The sequence below is a fragment of the Podarcis gaigeae genome (genome assembly GCF_964106915.1).
Source record: "Podarcis gaigeae genome assembly, chromosome: 16".
Lineage (NCBI taxonomy): Eukaryota > Metazoa > Chordata > Lepidosauria > Squamata > Lacertidae > Podarcis > Podarcis gaigeae.
In genome coordinates, this window is record NC_139693.1 from 7,980,210 (window position 1) to 7,997,965 (window position 17,756).

A 17,756-nucleotide genomic window follows, 5' to 3' on the forward strand; every position below is an offset into this window, starting at 1 on the left:
GGGAGGCAGGCAAGCGATTTGCTCTGTGTGTTTGTGAAATATAGCTTTAATTTCCCACCCTCAGCTGCTGTGTGTCAAAAGTTTGGGCTTATTAAAAGCTGGAAGGCTCAGAGAGCTATTCCCATCATGGGAAGAAGTTGCATCAGGAGACAGGGGGAATGTAGGAAGTTGCCTTAGACCAAGTCAGGTGAAAACAATCCTGGAAATTGCAAAGGAGAACCTTAGGAGGGCCAGGTGGAGAGGAGTAGAGGTCCGTTTGTGGCCCTTGGTTCCTTGCCCCTGCTTAGGAACACACCTGGGAGAAACATAGGTAAAGGTAAAGGGACCCCTGACCATTAGGTCCAGTCGTGGCCGACTCTGGGGTTGTGGCGCTCATCTCGCTTTATTGGCCGAGGGAGCCGGTGTACAGCTTCCGGGTCATGTGGCCAGCAGGACTAAGCCACTTCTGGTGAACCAGAGCAGCGCACGGAAATGCTGTTTACCTTCCCGCCGGAGCGGTACCTATTTATCTACTTGTACTTTGATGTGCTTTCAAACTGCTAGGTTGGCAGGAGCTGGGACCGAGCAACGGGAGCTCACCCCGTCGCGGGGATTCGAACCGCCGACCTTCTGACTGGCAGGTCCTAGGCTCTGTGGTTTAACCCACAGCACCACCCGCGTCCCATAGGAGAAACATGGGAAGTGTTAAAAGCCCCGACTGATGCCTTCCTCCTGCTTGATTTCTTTCTCTCTCCATCCCTTGCCTCGCCACCCCTGTATTTTGGCGGGCGCCAACCATCTCCCTGAGAGACCCTTTTCTTCCCATGCAGCCCTGAAGCCAGGCACCTCCGCTCGAAGCGCACTTGAGGCAACTGTGACATACAGCGTTTTGGATACTTACTTCTCCCGTCTCAGCTGCAGCAATAAGCAGGAAAGCGCCTCAGGGTGTTCTGAAATGCAGAGAGAGGTTTGTTAAGCAGCTGCTAACCAACTCCGATGCAAAGCTCTGAGCTCCTGGGCAGCATATATCCCTATATTTGCCACTGCATCAGCAGAGCTGTGGCCTTCAGCATGGGCCCAGTATGCTAGTGTCAGCACACAGTTTTGGATTCTTGTAATTTATTATTACATTCATATGGGTGGCCTAGGACCCACGTACCTACAGGACCGCCTCTCCTGGTATGCCCCGTGGAGGACCTTAAGGTCCACAAATGACAACACTTTGGAGGTCCCAGGTCACAAGGTGGTTAGATTGGTCTCAACTAGGGCCAGGGTCTTTTCAGTACTGGCCCCGACTTGGTGGAACGCTCTGTCACAAGAGACTAGGGCCCTGCGGGACATCTTTCTGCAGGGACTGCAAGACAGAGCAGTTCTGCCTGGCCTTTCGTTTGGACTCAGTCTGACCCTTATGTTTCCCTCCCCTTATGGTTTTGATCTATGGGCTACTTTTAAAATGAGGCTGCATTTTAAATTGGATTTTAACCTGTATTTTAAATTGGTTCCCCCCCTATTATGTTTTTACTGTAATTTTACTGTTAGCAGCCCTGAGCCTGGCTCTCGCCGGGGAGGGCGGGGTATAAATAAAATTTATTATTATTATTATTATTATTATTATTATTATTATCCCACCCTTTTCTCCAAAGAGCGCAAGGTGGTGAACGCACTTCTCCCCCTTCTCCATTTATATCCTCACAACGACCTTGTGAATTAGGTTAGGCTGTGAGAAAGAGTGTGACTGGCCAAAGGTGAGTTTTATGGCTGAGGGGGGATTCGAATCCCAGTCCCCCTTGTCCTAACCAGGGAGAGGATAGAGAGTTTAATTAGACAGATAGGTAGACATGGACCCTGCAATGTCTCTGTTTCTGGAAATTAAGCTAGGGAGAGATGCATTTCTAGACGCCGAGACTCAAGACGATCTGAAAAGGAACACCGCATTATATGGAAACTGGTGGCTCTTAATCCATGACATATCAGGATGCATGAGGAAAGAAATGCACACAGTGTCTCCTCAGGGAAAACCTGAACCGTTTCTTCCTTCAAGTATTCTGGAGCTGAGCCCTGCCTCTGAAAACCACTATGCAACACTGGCTCTCGGTATGAAAACATAATAAATAGAATAAATAGCGGCAAACGCACACGCTTGCTGGTGCCATTGGGCAGTGTTTTCCAATGTGTGACTAAATCCTTCTTGTCAACCATCATCAGCAATGGACTTGGTCACATGAAAGGAAAGGGCTCCATGAAAGGAAACCTAGAGTAACGGATCCCAGCAGGTCCCAGGAACTCTCCCAGGGTGCGAGTTTTTTTGGGGGGGGTGTTCTGCCAGTATGTTTGGGCACCAGGTGGATGGAGTCAGGGTGGATGGAGTCCTGGGTAAGAGGCCAGGAGATAGAGGTGCGTCCAAAGGAGTATAGCTTTATTTGTAATTTGCATTACCGCATTTTTCGCTCTATAAGACGCACCCGACCATAAGACGCACCTAGTTTTAGAAGGGGAGAACAAGGGAAAAAAATTCTCTCCCTCTCTGCTCAGTGCCCCTTCAGCTAAGCGGCAGGAGAAGCGGAGCCCCTTCCATTTCTCCTCCCGCTTCGCTGAAGGGGCGCTGTGCAGAGAGGGAAAGCTGTGCAGCGCCTCTCCAGCGAAGTGAAGCCTGGAGAGAAAGAGGGATCGGTGCGCACTGACCCCTCTTGCTCTCCAGGCTTCAGTGAAAGCAACGCGAAGCCTCCGGAGCACAGCGGGAGCTCCTGCTGCGCTCCGGAGGCTTCGGGCAGCTATCCCTGAAGCCAAGGAGCCTGCATTCGCTCCATACGCACACACATTGCCCCTTAATTTTTGGAGGGGGAAAAGTGTGTCTTGTAGAGCGAAAAATACGGTAATTGTTTTATTGGGTGTTTTGTGCTGTTCCTGCTTTAGTTTGTCACATGCCGCTTAGAGAGATATTCCTATACTAAGCGGTACAGAAATGGTCTACGTAAGCAAAGCCCTAAACGGCCCGGGACGCAAGTACCTATAGGTGAGGCTTCCTCAATGAGGACTAGAATCTTCCCCCAACATCAACCATCTCAGACCCTGCAATTAGTGAGAGAGCAACCTGGTTGGCATTGACCTGTGACAGGGCCTTCTCAGTGGCGGCTCCCACATTTGCAAAACAGCCTGCCCAGTGAGTTCTGTCCACCTCCCTCATTACTGGTTTGCGGGAGGAATTTTGCCCGGCTGTGTGTCCCTCCTAACCCTGAAATGGCCGGTGGAGAGGATGTTTGTGCCACGCTCACCTTTATACTTGAGATGCTGGAGGATGGGGATGATGGTCTCCAAGGGGATGTTGTGGGCCAGAAACAGCTGCCACGTGCAGTATTGCTCAAAGGTCTCCCACTCCAAGCTCTGAACTGGAAAAATTGGGCAAGGGGGAAAGGGGGAAGGCAGGAAAGAGCCTGGCTGTCAAAAACGTGGCAGGGAAACTCAGTTCACAGTGTCTTGCATTGTTTCATGCATAATTGTATCCGCTCTGATTTTTTCTTTTTCTTTACCAATAGCAGCATATGAATATTTTTAGGAACAAACAAACATCATCATCATTATTATTATTACAGTCATACCTCGGGTTAAATATGCTTCAGGTTGAGTGTTTTCAGGTTATGCTCCGCGGCGACCCAGAAGTAACAAAACGCATTACTTCCGAGTTTCGCCGCTCGCACATGCGTAGATGCTCAAAATGATATCACGTGCATGAACGGAAGCGGCAAAACGTGACCTGCGCACGCGCAGACACATGTTACGTTCTACTCAGGATGCAAAGAGGGCTCCGGAACGGATCCCGTTCACATCCAGAGGTTCCCAAACCTTTGCAGGGCCACCGTCTACTTGGTTCCATAAACTCACCCCCAGTGCCCCCTACCCTATAAAAAGGATTCTCTGGGTTTCGACGTCCCACTAAGGAAGATGGTAACACAATGAAATTCGAAACAGGGGCAATTAATTGCGCATTCATTCAAAATCCAATTCACATGATTTAGTTTAATTCAACAAACCAGATGAGCTTGATTCAGTTATATGATACCAGCTTTTCAAAGTCTGATAAGTCACTGGCACTTCTGGTGCCCTCTGCCACCCCTCGCCCCTTTTTGCCCCCCAAGTAATCCCACTGTCCACCCTGGGAACCACCCTGCGAGGCTCAGAGATGATAACTGGACCCCAATGTCCTCCCAGTGAGCTTCACGGATGAGGGAGGATTTGAACCCAGGTCTCCCGGGTCCTAGCCCAGCACTCTAACCACTACTATAGAATGAACGGAAGGGTCTATCTAAACACACTCCTTATCCCCCCCACTTTTAACCAAGACTTTGTTTTTTGGCACCTCTCCCCTGCCAAGCCCAACTCACTCAGAATATTGAGGACGGAGTCCTTCCGAAACATCACCAAGTTCCCCATCATAACGTGGCAGACCAATTCCTGGAGCTGGGAAGAACAGAGAGGGGAGTCAGACTCACAAATTTATGAACAAGGCCACCAGGCGCAGGTCGCAGCCGAAGAGAAACGCAGGAACGTGAAATATGCATTAGGAAGATAGGGAGAAACTAAAAGCTGCCCTATACGGTAAGTGAAACATGCATCTAAAAGTGGAACCTTGACTCGAGGGGCCCATACCACCTTGCCTGAGCCGAGCTTCCTTTAGTGTGGATCTACCGCATTTGTCGCTCCATAAGACGCACCTTGTTTTTAGAGGGGGAAAGCCTCATTTTGGGGGGGGATCAGCTCACAGTTGTGCAGCTTTTTTTGCAAAGGGAAAAAGCCCCGTTTTTTTTTGAGGATCAGCTCAAAGTTGTTGTACTGTGCAAATGCAGCCTAAGTCTTCTTCGTCGGCAGGGAGAAAATGCTACAGTATGAATACACCAAATGTCCACCAAAAGTCTTCTGACACCCTTAATTTCCACGCACACCCCCACACCCCCACACCGCTTCCACCTTTCCCCACTGGCCCCACAATGCAGCCAAGGAACCAATGAAGCAGGATGGGGAAAAATGAGAGAAAGGGACGAGTGATGGAAACGAGGGCTGGAAAAGGCACCAAGGTGGACGGGGGTTAGGCTGGGAACATCCGGAATGGGGCAGGAGCCCAGCAAGGGGTCAGATCAGGTGGGGGGGGCTCCCATCCACCCTTTCCCACATGCGATACCATCTCGCTGTCTGCCCTGGCCAGGAAAACCTGCCCAAGAGACCCAGCTGTCCCAAAGCTGGCATGGGAAAGAGAGCGCTTGATGAACGAAGGGGAGACAAAGGTTTATTTTTGGGGTGAGGGGAACAGCCTGTAGGCCCAGCCAGGCTCAGAGGCAGCATGCATGAGGCAAAAGTACTGCCTGCCAACACACACACACACACAAAACCTCTCCCACCTTGGCTATTTTTGGGTCACTCCAAACGGGTACCATGGCAACCTATTAGCATTGGCACCGCACGCCAGCCCTGCTCTCTCAGGGGGCTCTTTAGCCCAGAGCACTGCTCTGGCGCTGTTACAATTTCTGGAAAAGAAAACGGGGAAGAGGCCTGCAAGGTGGATGTCTTGCCCTCTGGCCTGGAGATAAGGGCTGGGGGAAGAAGAGTCGGCCGCAGGGTCTCCATGGAAAAAAGAAGGGCGCCTGGGGCATGTGCAGAGGCCCACACTTTTTTCTTTGTTTTTGAAAAGGCCATGCTCTGGGTGTAAAGAGAAAGGGCTCCCGTGTAGCCCCGGACTGACCCAGAGCTGAACCAGAGTCGCCATCAGGAGAAGATCTCTCCCTATGGCTGTGTTCGCGCCATGCCTTTAAAGCAACCACACACACCCCAGCAAAGAATCATGGGAATTGTAGTCTATCTCTTACATACAACTGCCAGCACCCCTTAAAGGTAAAGGTAAAGGGACCCCTGACCATTAGGTCCAGTCGTGGACGACTCTGGGGATGTGGTGTTCATTTCACTTTATTGGCCGAGGGAGCTGGAGTACAGCTTCCGGGTCATGTGGCCAGCATGACTAAGCCGCTTCTGGCGAACCAGAGCAGCGCACGGAAACGCTGTTTACCTTCTTGCCGGAGCGGTACCTATTTATCTACTTGCACTTTGTGCTTTTGAACTGCTAGGTGGGCAGGAGCAGGGACCGAGCAACGGGAGCTCACCCCATTGCTGGGATTCGAACCGCCGACCTTCTGATTGGCAAGTCCTAGGCTCTGTGGTTTAACCCGCTGCGCCACCTGCATCCCTGCCACCTGCGTCACTTGTTAAAGGGTCCAGCACCCTTTAGCAAACTACAGTTCCCAGGATTCCTTGCTGGGGTGTGCCTGGGTGCTTTTTATGGTGCGAACGCAGCCAGAGGCTAAGAAGCAACGTAGTGGTTAGCGTGTCAGACTGTGATCCGGGCGCCCAGGGTTCGAATCTCCGCTCAGCCATGAAAGATGCGGGGCAATCTTGGGTCAGTCGGTCTCTCGCCTAACCTAACAAACAGGGTTGTTTGTGCGGATAACATTGGGGAGGGAGAACCTCGAGCTACTTAAATGAAAGGTGGAAAATAATTGCAATAAACAGAATGGATAAAAAATGCTGCCCGCCCACGCAGCAGGCGTGCAACCTCTGACCGTGGTCCGGGAGGCTGGCCGGGGCTGGGAGTGGGAGAGAGGAGGGAAATCTAGTCTGATCTACTCCCAGAAAGACAGGACCATCCCAGTCATCAGTCTCTCCACCCACAGGGGAAGGCAAGCTGGTGTACTCCCGACGCTGTTTGACTCCAATGCCCAATAACCAGCATGGCTGATGGTGGATGATGGGAGTTGCAGTTCAGAAACATCCAGAGCAGCGGTTCTCAACCTGTGGGTCCCCAGATGTTGTTGGACTACAACTCCCATCATCCCTGAGCACTGGTCATGCTGGCTAGGAATGATGGGAGTTGTAGTCCAACAACGTCTGGGGACCCACAGGTTGAGAAACCCTGATCTAGAGGGCCCCACAGGCTCCTAGACACTGTTAGGATATTTCCGTTCCACCTTAAGAGGGAGCAGGCTGTGTGAGTCAGAGTCTGCGTATTTCCTGTTCACAGGATGTTTGTGTTTGCTGTTGCTTTCGTTTCTCTCTCTCGGTGCCTGAACACGCTAGCAGGCGGTCATGTTTGTTCTTTGTTCTGACCAACGCTGAATAAACTTGTAAATATGCTCTCCTGCTGTGCAACTTTCGCTGTGTGAATTCTGCTGATAGAGTGTCCATCAGCCCAGGAATGCATGCCGCTAATTGCTGACACTGTATCTACAGGAGATCGATGGACGTCCGGAGACGACATGGAGGCAGTGATGGCCTTTGTCTCCCTGGCAGTATCCCAACAGACACATGTCCCAACCAATCAGGGATCACATATTAAATGTGCTTAGAGGTGTAGGGAATGTGTGGCCTTTCAGATATTATTGGATTCTAGCTATCATCAGCCTCAGCTGGCATGGCTGATGGTCAGGATGATGGGAGGTACAGTCCAACTACATAGGGAAGGCCACATGTCCTCCATCCTTGCTTTGGAAGAGAGGATGGGGCTGACCGCTAATCGCTGTTTGGAGGATCTTCTCCCAATTCTGCCTCTGAAACAATGCAGTGCGCCTGGCTGCATTGACACAATAGCTGGAGGCAGCTCTCGAAGGAGCAAAGGACAGCGAACACACAGGCTCCCCCAGCTCTGACCTATCGTTCCACAAGGAGAGGCCTTACCTGAGCTGAGTCAATGACGGCCACAATCATGTTCAGCAGCTCCCCGCTCCGCAGGGTCTCGTCTGGAAACTTGAGACAGAGGGAGAGGCAATCAGGGGAGAGCGACAACAGACCTAATGCTGCTTTTCAGTCTAAGGAGACAGCAGATTACTACTTTTTGAAGCTCGGCTTATGCAAGCAACAGAACTCAGGCAGGGATATTGCTTTCGTGAATGTCAAAAAACATACAAACACTTCCTCGCAGTTGTGGAGGGTACAAAGCCCGATGCGGCCTAGGACCCACGTACCTACGGGACTGCCTCTCCTGGTCTGCCCCGTGGAGGACCTTAAGGTCCACAAATGACAACACTTTGGAGGTACCAAGACGCAAGGTGATTAGATTGGTCTCAACTAGGGCCAGGGCCTTTTCAGTACTGGCCCCGACTTGGTGGAACGCTCTGCCACAAGAGGCTAGGGCCCTGCGGGACCTGACATCTTTCCGCAGGGCCTGCAAGACAGAGCTGTTCCGCCTGGCCTTTGGTTTGGACTCAGTCTGACCCTTATGTTTCCCTCCCCTTATGATTTTGATCTATGAGCTACTATTAAAATGAGGCAGCATTTTAAATTGTATTTTAACCCGTATTTTAAATTGGGTCTCTCCCCCCCCCCATTATGTTTTATTGTAATTTTACTGGTGTTATCCATCCTGAACCCAGCTCTGGCCGGGGAGGGCGGGGTATAAATAAAATAATAATAATAATAATAATAATTACTATTAATATTAATGGAAGAATAAATAGAAGGTCCTGAACTAGCAAAACCAGCTTCTCAATATTGAAAAATGGTTAAAACTGGCCACAGAACCCAATCCCGGACTACACAGATCCTGTCCACTATGCACAGCAGGGGGCGCCACAGGCTGGGTGTAGCTGGCTTGACCTTGTACTGCAACGGGGGGGGGGGGGGCAAGAGAGAAAACAAATGAGAACCTTGCAGGGCAAAGCCCAAGGGAATTTGTTGGCAAAGCTGCTTCACTTTGTGAAACAGGCGCCAGAGACGAGGGCAGGGGACTCTTGACACTTCCAACTCCATTCGAAACAGGAAGCGCAACCCCAGCAACGCAAAGACAAAAAAACGGTTTTAGATGTGGCGACAACTCTTCCCGCTTTGCAGAGAGGTCGGTGTTCTCTCCCTCTAGCTTGAGTGGCAGAACTATGTCGTTCTTCCCATTGTTTTTAGGGGGTTCGTGGGGTTTTGGGGTAGTATTTTGTATATTGCGGATACCATCCCTTTGCCGTGTCCCTTTGTTGTTAGGAGGAGGTTTTCGAAGGTTGCCAGGGGCCTAGTTGCTGCTGATTTTACTACCGGGTTGTTTAAGAAGGCATGTAATTGGTGATGTGTTAACCAGGGCATTTGGGTATCCTCTAGTTTGTCTCGTATGTCTTGTGTTGACAAGGGTTTGTTATTTTTATAGAAGTCTGTTAGGCGATATAGGCCTTTGGTTCGCCAGGTTTTAATCTGGAGGTTTTGTGCTGTGTAATGCCTGGGGGAAAGTCTCTCGGGTTAAGTGGAGGAAATGGATGGGACAAATCTCTGGGGGCTATTGAGGGCCACCCGCCACAATGGCTAGGCTCTGCCTCCATGGCTGGATGAGAGTCATTCATTCTAAGACGCCATGGAGCCACAGCCCTAAAAGAAACCCAAACCCTGAGCTTCTAGTCAAGAGAAACATAGGGAGATACCTTAGACCACTGGGTCCATCAAGTTCAGTCCTCGGTCCAGTATACCAGAAGAAGCGTCTCCACCCCCATCATTCTGCCTGGACGCTGAGGTCCAGCGCCGAGGGCCTTCTGGTGGTTCCCTCATTGCGAGAAGCAAAGCTACAGGGAACCAGGCAGAGGGCCTTCTCGGTAGTGGCGCCCACCCTGTGGAACGCCCTTCCAGCAGATGTCAAAGCGATAAACAACTACCTGACATTCAGAAGACATCTTAAGGCAGCTCTGTTCAGGGAAGTTTTTAACGTGTGATATTTTACTGTATTTTTGGTTTTTATGGAAGCCGCCCAGAATGGCTGGGGAGGCCCAGCCAGATGGGCGGGGTATAAATAATAAATTATTATTGTTGTTGTTGTTGTTGTTGTTGTTGTTGTTGTTGTTGTTGTCGTCTCCGCTCTCCAGGACCTTCCAGCAGGGGACATTCCCAGCCCTACCTGGCAATGCCAGGGACAGAACCTGGGACTTTCTGCGTCCAAAGCAAACGCTCTCCCACTGAGCTACGGGTCCTTCCCCCGAGGACCAAAGAGAGCAGAGCGATAGACCGGCAACGGGAAGGAAAAAGGCAACAAGGTTCCCGTGCTGAAAAGGGGTAAAGCCGGTGGCTGCAGAGGATAATGCAGTCTGGTTGTTCTGGGGGAAAGGCCTCTGGCAAACAAGGGCTTCGCCCCGCCCCGCTGGCCTGTCGGCTGCTGAGCGATGGAAGCAATAAAACGTTTCATTAAACCTAACGGCCTGGAGAACAGGCAGCGTAAAACCTCCCCGGAGCCCGGCCGCGTCCAGAGATGGCTCGGGGTCTGCGAGGCATATGTGATTGCTCAAGGAGCCCGTGAGAAAAACACACCGGGGGAAGCAGTGTAGGAGGGTGGAAGGGAAGCAAAGGTCGTGGTAGAGGAAAGGGGAGAGGGCGGGGCCGTAAAGAGACCTGCCTTGAAAGAAAAGGCAAGCACGAAAAATGCTAGGGGTCGCTGTTGGCTGGGGAGGCCTCTGGATGCTGTCGGACTCCAACTCCCATCAGTCCCAGAAACCGGTGCTGCCAATGGTCAGGGATGATGGAGTTGGGAGTCCACAGGTTCTCCACCCTCTCCTAGACACCTCTACCAGCCAATCAGGGATCCCTTATTATTATTATTATTATTATTATTATTATTATTATTATTATTAATACCCCACCCAACTGGCTGGGCTTTCCCAGCCACTCTGGGTGGCTTCCAACAAAACATTAAAATACTGTAATGCATCAAACATTAAAAGCTTCCCTAAACAGGGCTGCCTTCAGATGTCTTCTAAAAGTCTGGTAGTTGTTGTTCTCTTTGACATCTGGTGGGAGGGCATTCCACAGGTGCCACTACTGAGAAGGCCCTCTGCCTGGTTCCCTGTAACTTGGCTTCTTGCAGTGAGGGAACCGCCAGAAGGCCCTCGGCGCTAGATCTCAGTGTCTGGGGTAGAACGATGGGGGTGGAGACGCTCCTTCAGAGATACTGGACAGAGGCACTTACAGTGCAAAGTAGCGATGGGGAGACCATGGCCCTTTCTAGCTGTTACTGAGACTCCAATTCCTATCAGCCCCAACCAGCATGGTCATGGATGATGGGAGTCCAGAAACATCTGGAGGGCCACAGGTTCACCATCCTTTCCTAGACCCCTGTCCAAGCCAATCAGGGATCACGTATTAAATGCACTTACAGAGGCGCAAAGCAGGGATGGGGAGACCGTGGCCCCCTCTAGCTATTGTTGAAACATCATCTCCCATCAGCCCCAACCAGCACGGTCAGGGATGATGGGAGATGGAGTCCAGCAACAGCCGGAGAGCCACAGGTTCTCCTTGCTCCTGGGGCAGGATGTTACCAAACTGGTCGCATCCATCTGTGATATGATGCTCGCTTTTTTCCCCTGCTGCGCAACCAGAGTGAGATGACGGGGTAGCAGAACAGAGTCCAGTCTGAGTTTCCAAAAGGGGTGCAGAGATAGGGCAGCCTTTGCCACCTCTCCCTCTGGGCCTCACCTCAGTGTATATGGAAGGAGTGAGGAAGCAGAGGAGCCGGACGTCATCCTCCTGGCAAGCCTTCATGTCCATCATCAGGCAGGTGTGCAGGTCGCCCAGCTGCGTGGCCTGGGCAAAGGACTCGTAGAGGTTCATCTTGCCAGCCGCTGCTTTGCTGAAATGTTTTTTAAGAGAAGAAAATGGAGGGAGAAGAGACAAGTGAGCAAGTAAAGGAGCACGAATCGCAAGCAAGAATTTAAGAGCTGTGTGTAGTGAATTATTGAGTGGAGAGAGGACTGGTAAATAAGAAGTGCGGAAGGAAAATTCTATGACGCAGTTGTTAATGGCGTCTTGCTAAGACAGGCTTGTCGAAGAAAGACGAGGGGAGGAGGACCAGGGTCATTGGGATGTAGATGATGGATTGAATGTGATAATCTGGCAGAGCCCCTTTGTAATATATGTGGCAAGCTTGGGAAAATTAATAGGATGGACCGAGGATAAATTTTTGAAGATGGGGAGGAATGGCGGCTGTCCTTATGAGATGTGACTTTTGGAGTGTGCAAAATCCACACAGATGTTGTTTGTTCCTAACCTGCTTGCGAAGATTATCAGAGATTGCAAAGAACGGAATACATGATAACAACAAGAAGATGAAGAAGTAATAAAGAGACTATCTGGACAGAGCTGGATAGAATCGTTTGATAAAAGCAGTAACAGAAGTGATGTTTTGATTCTCGTTCGGAGCTTGATGTAAGGGTACCCCCAACAAAATTTTAAAATCTGGCTGTATAATTTGGAAGTAATAGGATTTGGAAATAATGTGATTGGATTGGCCTGTTGATAAAAATTATGTTTTTTTTAAAAAAGGAGCAGACCCCTTCCACTGTGCGGAAGGAGCAGGTGCCTGAGACGCGAGAGCTCTAGCTGGTTTTCTTGGTGCTGAGATCTGCCCTTCTCCTCTTGTGCCAAGTTTGTCCTGGTGGCCCCAAAGCCTTGATCCTGAGCTGCGTGGAGCCCTGCCTGCCGAACTTCTGGTCCTCTCTGAACTCTCCACCCCAACCTTGTCTTCTTCCTTGCTCCCAAAATGGCAGAACGACGCCGTCTAGGTATCATTCAGGGATACCACATGCTGCGGGTGGGGGGCATCCTTTGGCTTCTTGTACATTGCTGGAACACCGTATTTTTCGCTCTATAAGACGCACTTTTTCCCCTCCTAAAAAGTAAGGGGGAATGTGTGTGCGTCTTATGGAGCAAATGCAGGCTGCGTAGCTGTCCCAGAAGCTGCGCTGCACTCCCTCTCGCTGTTCTAGCTTATGGCTCAGCCGCACTCTGTCCCTTCCCCCACCTCCTGCAAAAGCCAGCAAGAGCCGGGCTCCATTTAAAGAGCTGCATGGAGCGTGTGTGCGGCTCTTGGGGGCTTTTTCCCGAGGAGGGAGAAAGGCAACCTGTCAGTGACGGGCCGCCCTTCTCCCTCCTCGGGGAAAAGCCTGCAAGCGCCGCACACATGCTCCACGCAGCTCATTAAAGGGGAGCGCTGAGCAGAGCCTGGGATGCATACATGCTCTGCTCAGCGCTCCCTTTAAAGAACATTTCTTTTCTTGCATTCCCCCTCTAAAAACTAGGTGCATCTTATGGGGCAAAAAATACAGTACATCACAACCATCATTCCTGGGCCACCAGCTGCTGGGGGTTCAGCAACATCTAGAGGGTTGGAAGTTCACCCCATGTTTGCTGTATGGGCTTTGCCCAGGGACTGCGATATGACAGGCCAAAGGAAAATGTCTCGTCCACACCATGCATTAAAACACACACCTCCCCCCTGCAAGGAATCCAGGGAACTGTAGTATGCTAACTCTGAGAACTGTTGCTCTGTGAGCGGCAAATTATGGTTCCCAGGATTTTTTGGAGGGGTGTGAGAAGCCACACCCTCAAAATGCATGGTGTGTGGATGTGACGGTGCATAGTGGAAAGCGGTGAGATGTGAGGTTTCCTCCCCACTGCCTGTCCCGGCCACGATCTCACTAGATGAGGTTGAATGTGGCCCTCCAGGCCACTCTGTCTGGCCCTCGGAACTCTCCCCAAGCCATGCCCCTGTCTCTGTTTGGCGCCAGTCTCTTGCTATCCTGGACAGATGACAGGGAGGAGTGTGCATGTGTGGAAACAGGTGTGCTGTGCATTTACATACAACGTCCCCCATCCCTGACTTAGGAAGTTTCCCAAGACTTCCCTCTTTTCCAGGCTCGCTGATTGTTTGTGCTCTCACCTGGCTTTTAGGTAGTAGAGAAGGTGGTAACCGATCTTGGGCTGCTTCTGGTAGAGCTCTGACAACAGATCCAGGAGCACGGAGAAGCTGCTGTTATCCTCCTGCATCTGGCAGAGGTTCCTGGAAGGGGGCAGGAAGGGAGGCTGATGCTGTACTGGGTTAGGATCAAAGACAACCCCACAACCACAGTGTGTATGTGTGTGGGTGTGTGTTGTGCTTTTACAGTCCAGGCTGAGATTCCAAAGGGATATGCCATTTTGTGCCTTAAGCACTGGGGATGTCTATCTGGCAGGTTTCACACCCAGACCCTTGCACTCTCACACCCAGGGCCCTTCCAACAGAAATCGGCTACAGTGTGCTACAGCCATGCTCCATCGGGGGCTACTCTCTCCATCAGGCTGCAGAAATGGGAGAGAAGTGAAGCAGGGCTGCTCAATCAGCTCTGCTGACTGGGCTTTCTCTCCCATAGCTGTTGCTTGGCAGCAGCTAGTAGGAAGAACAGCAAGCCGTGGTACTCTTGAAGAACAGCTATCCATGGTATACTTGAAAGAACAGCTAGCCATGGTAGTCTTGAGAAACAGCAAACCATGGTTCTCTTGAAGAACAGCTAGCCATGGTACTCTTGAAGAACAGCTAGCCATGGTACTCTTGAGGAACAGCTAGCCATGGTACTCTTGAAGAACAGCTAGCCATGGTTCTCTTGAAGAACAGCTAGCCAGGGTACTCTTGAAGAACAGCAAGCCATGGTACTCTTGAAGAACAGCTAGCCATGGTACTCTTGAAGAACAGCTAGCCATGGTACTCTTGTGTTTTTGAGATCATGGCCACAAGAAGTTGGAGAAAACTCTGGTTTGTTTTTATTATTATTTTAAAAATGAAGTACTGTGGGGTGTTCAAGTCTCCCCTGGAAACTGGACTCCCCCAATCTTGGAAGCCCACCTGTACCCAGTCAAAGGGACACCTGAAGAGCCCCCTGCAGGTCAGACCAAAGGTCAACACCTAATCCACCCGCAATTCCCACAGCAACCAACCAGATGAAGAGGCCTCGAAGAAGCAGCCCTTTTCTGCTGTCTGCCCTTTGGCAACTGAAATTGAGGGACATGAGAACTAAAGAAGAGCCTGGCTGCAGGATCAGGCCAAAGGCCTGTCTAGTCCCCCATCTTGGGCTCGGCGGCTTCAAAATCAGAATGGAGAGGACAGAAAGCGTGAGACTCACCTAAATATTAGGTAAAGTGGCTTCCCCACGGATTCCTCTAGAGACCTGCAGGAAAATAGAGAGGGAGGGTGTGTGTCAGGAGAAATAGGCACACCCGGTCAACCACAGCCAGTGTGGTGTAGTGGTTAGAGCATCAGACTAGGACCTGGGGGAGACCAGGGTTCAAATCCCCACTCCATAAGAAGAATTATGGAAGATTATTTCAATATATGATTAGAGCGGTGAGATTGTTACATAAATAAAAATGGAAAGATACAGCCCTACCGACCATGGAGGAATGATAAAATTATTGGACTTTGCTGAGATGGCAAAGTTAACATGTTTAATCAGAGAAAAATCATTACGGACATTTATTAAGGATTGGAAACGTCTTATGGACTTTTTGTGTGAAAGAGAAAATGAACTTTTAATAACTGGATTTGAAGAGTGAAAAAATATTGGTTTGTAGAAAACAAAACAGTTGGCTGTCAAGTTGAGTGAATACTTTGAACAGGTTATTATATTTAGCTGACAGGGAATCAGAAGCCTTGTCACTTTTTTCTTCCCTCCCCTTTCCCACCCCTTTATATTATATTTTATTTTCATTTTCTTTCTTCTGTCTCTCTTTTTCCTTCTTCCTTCTCTCTGCTCCTGTTTCTTTTTAATTAGATTTTAAAAATATTTCTTTTATACTGGTATTGGGTATAAACGTTTGCATATCTTTTTGATGCATATCAATAAAAATAAAATGTTAATAATAATAATAATAATAATAACAACAACAATAACAATAATAGCCTCAGAACAGCTGAGCTGCTGGAGTCAATGACCAGCCAGGTACCTCTACGATGTCCATAAGCAAAATGTGAAGGCCAGAGCCCTTCCTCACTGTTACTCATGAGAAAGTAAGAAAATCTCAGCTGCTGGATCAGGCCAGGGGCCCACCTAGCCCTGAATCCTGTTCTCACAGTGGCCAACCAGATACCCCACAATGAGAAGTCCCCAGGTGCAATTTGTTCCATGCTTGGGCTGGGTCCTTCAGGAATTCCCTTGCACGCTTGCAGAACAGAAGGACCAGCTAGAACAAACGAAGAACAGAAAACTGCCCCCCCCCCACTTTCCCCAAACCGCTTACTCTTCTGTGATTTCTTCCGGCAGGACCTCTCCGCGGAAGTGAACTTTGAAGAGCTCCTGCAAGCAGGAAGCAAGGACTGACAGCTGCTCCTGGTCGAAATCCTCCTGTGCGGAAGAGGAAAATGGAAGGATGCAAAGTTTGACAACAGGCCGGGGCACTGCCACCGTCCCCACCATGACACCTGTCCAGACTGGGTGGGGGATAGCGGACGCGGCAACAGTCAGGTGTCAATAAAGCCTAGCCCAATATTGGGATGAGGAGCCATTTCGCTGCCGGCGCTCAGGGTGGATGGGTTTGGGGTGCCATTAGAAAATGTTGCAGGCACGCTTTAGAAAAGCAACCAGTCCCCATCTGCTAATTTAGAGACTGAATGCACCCATTCCCCCTGCAAAGGATCCTGGGAACTCGCCCCTCTCAGAGCTCCCATTCCTACCTACCACCCTTAAACTACAGTATCCCAGGATACTCTGGGGAGGGGGCATAAATGGGCTTTAAATGCATGGCATGTAGACCAAGGCAGGCCAGACATTTAAAGTGCCATACCACTCTCAACAGTTGGGATCCTTCCCCGCCAAGAATCCCGGGGTCTGTTGTTTGTTAAGAGTTGTTCGGAGACCCCTACCCCCCTCACAGAGCTGCAATTCCCAGCATGGCTTAACAGACAATCCCTCTTCCCAGGGAACTCTGGGAATTGTAGTTCTGGGAGAGGAATGGGGTGGTCTCCTAGCAACTTTCAGCACCCTTAATGAACTACAGCTCCCAGGATTCTTTGCAGGGGAAGCTGTGCCGGTTTAAAGTGGTGTCATAGCGCTTTAAATGTGCCGTGCGAACACGGCCCTTGTCTCCCTTCTTCTGACAGCAGTGAGAAAACTTCACCGCAGTGTGGCTGCCACAAACCTCCCCTGGCAATTCCTGGGCTGAACTAGTGACTGGAGGGGCGGATGCCACCGGCCTTATTAAGGGCACCCACCTAGCATTTGTCACTCCCTATATGGGTCCCTCCAGGAGCAACACCCCACCGACCCACCCAATGTTCCCCCTTCCCCCAAGAGGAGGGGAGCTGTTACCTCTAGGACTTGGTCCACGATTTCCTGCATGACCTCACACTGAGCTTCTGTGTCGCTGCAGGCCGAGAAAAGAAGAGGAAATCCAAGTTAAAGGAGAGAGGGTGAGAGATAGCAAGGGAGGGGGAAACACTGGGGCTTTGTACGCCAAGCGAGCTCGGAGCACACTGAGAGCATCTTCAATCGGCGTAAGCAAAACAGATGCAGAAAGCTGCCCAGCTTTTAACATCTTCCACCAAAATAAGATCTAATAACCTGGGCACGAGACAGGCCTGGTTGCTGGATCAGGCCACAGGCCCCTTCTAGTCCAGTATCCTGTTCTCGCAGAGGCCAGACGGGAAGCAGGACCTGGGAGTGCAACAGGAGTTCTCTCCCCGCTTGTGGTTCTCAGGAGCTGATAGGGAAAGGAGGGGAAAGGCAGCTGCGTCGGCTAGATGCCATTTGCAGCCTGATCCTCCACGAGTTTTCCTAATCCTCCTTTAAAAGCCATCCAAGTTGTTATTGGCTCCGCTTTGGAGGCCCATCATCGATGAGAGACACGGTTGGGAGCAAGTGGAGGTCTCAGCGCCAGCAGCCTTGGCCCTACTTGCCGGCAAGCCACACTTTGGCAGATGCCTCCCCGCGTTTTGGACCCCAAACCCTAGGTGTGAGATGTGGGCAGGAAGCGGCTTG

The 17,756-nt window shown here is 50.5% G+C and overlaps 1 protein-coding gene across 2 annotated transcripts in view; it reads right to left on the reverse strand.

Annotated features, from left to right (window-relative positions):
- INTS3 (integrator complex subunit 3) overlaps positions 1-17,756 on the reverse strand; it is a 94,066-nt gene that overhangs the window by 13,375 nt on the left and 62,935 nt on the right. For both annotated transcript variants that reach the window (XM_083715594.1, XM_083715595.1), the window contains exons 17-25: positions 17,088-17,142; positions 16,021-16,124; positions 14,907-14,951; positions 13,691-13,810; positions 11,449-11,602; positions 7,693-7,761; positions 4,359-4,434; positions 3,252-3,365; positions 881-929 (exon numbers count right to left, since the gene is read on the reverse strand). In XM_083715594.1, the coding sequence (XP_083571720.1) occupies positions 881-929; positions 3,252-3,365; positions 4,359-4,434; positions 7,693-7,761; positions 11,449-11,602; positions 13,691-13,810; positions 14,907-14,951; positions 16,021-16,124; positions 17,088-17,142 (786 nt within the window). The remainder of the gene's footprint in view (positions 1-880; positions 930-3,251; positions 3,366-4,358; positions 4,435-7,692; positions 7,762-11,448; positions 11,603-13,690; positions 13,811-14,906; positions 14,952-16,020; positions 16,125-17,087; positions 17,143-17,756) is intronic.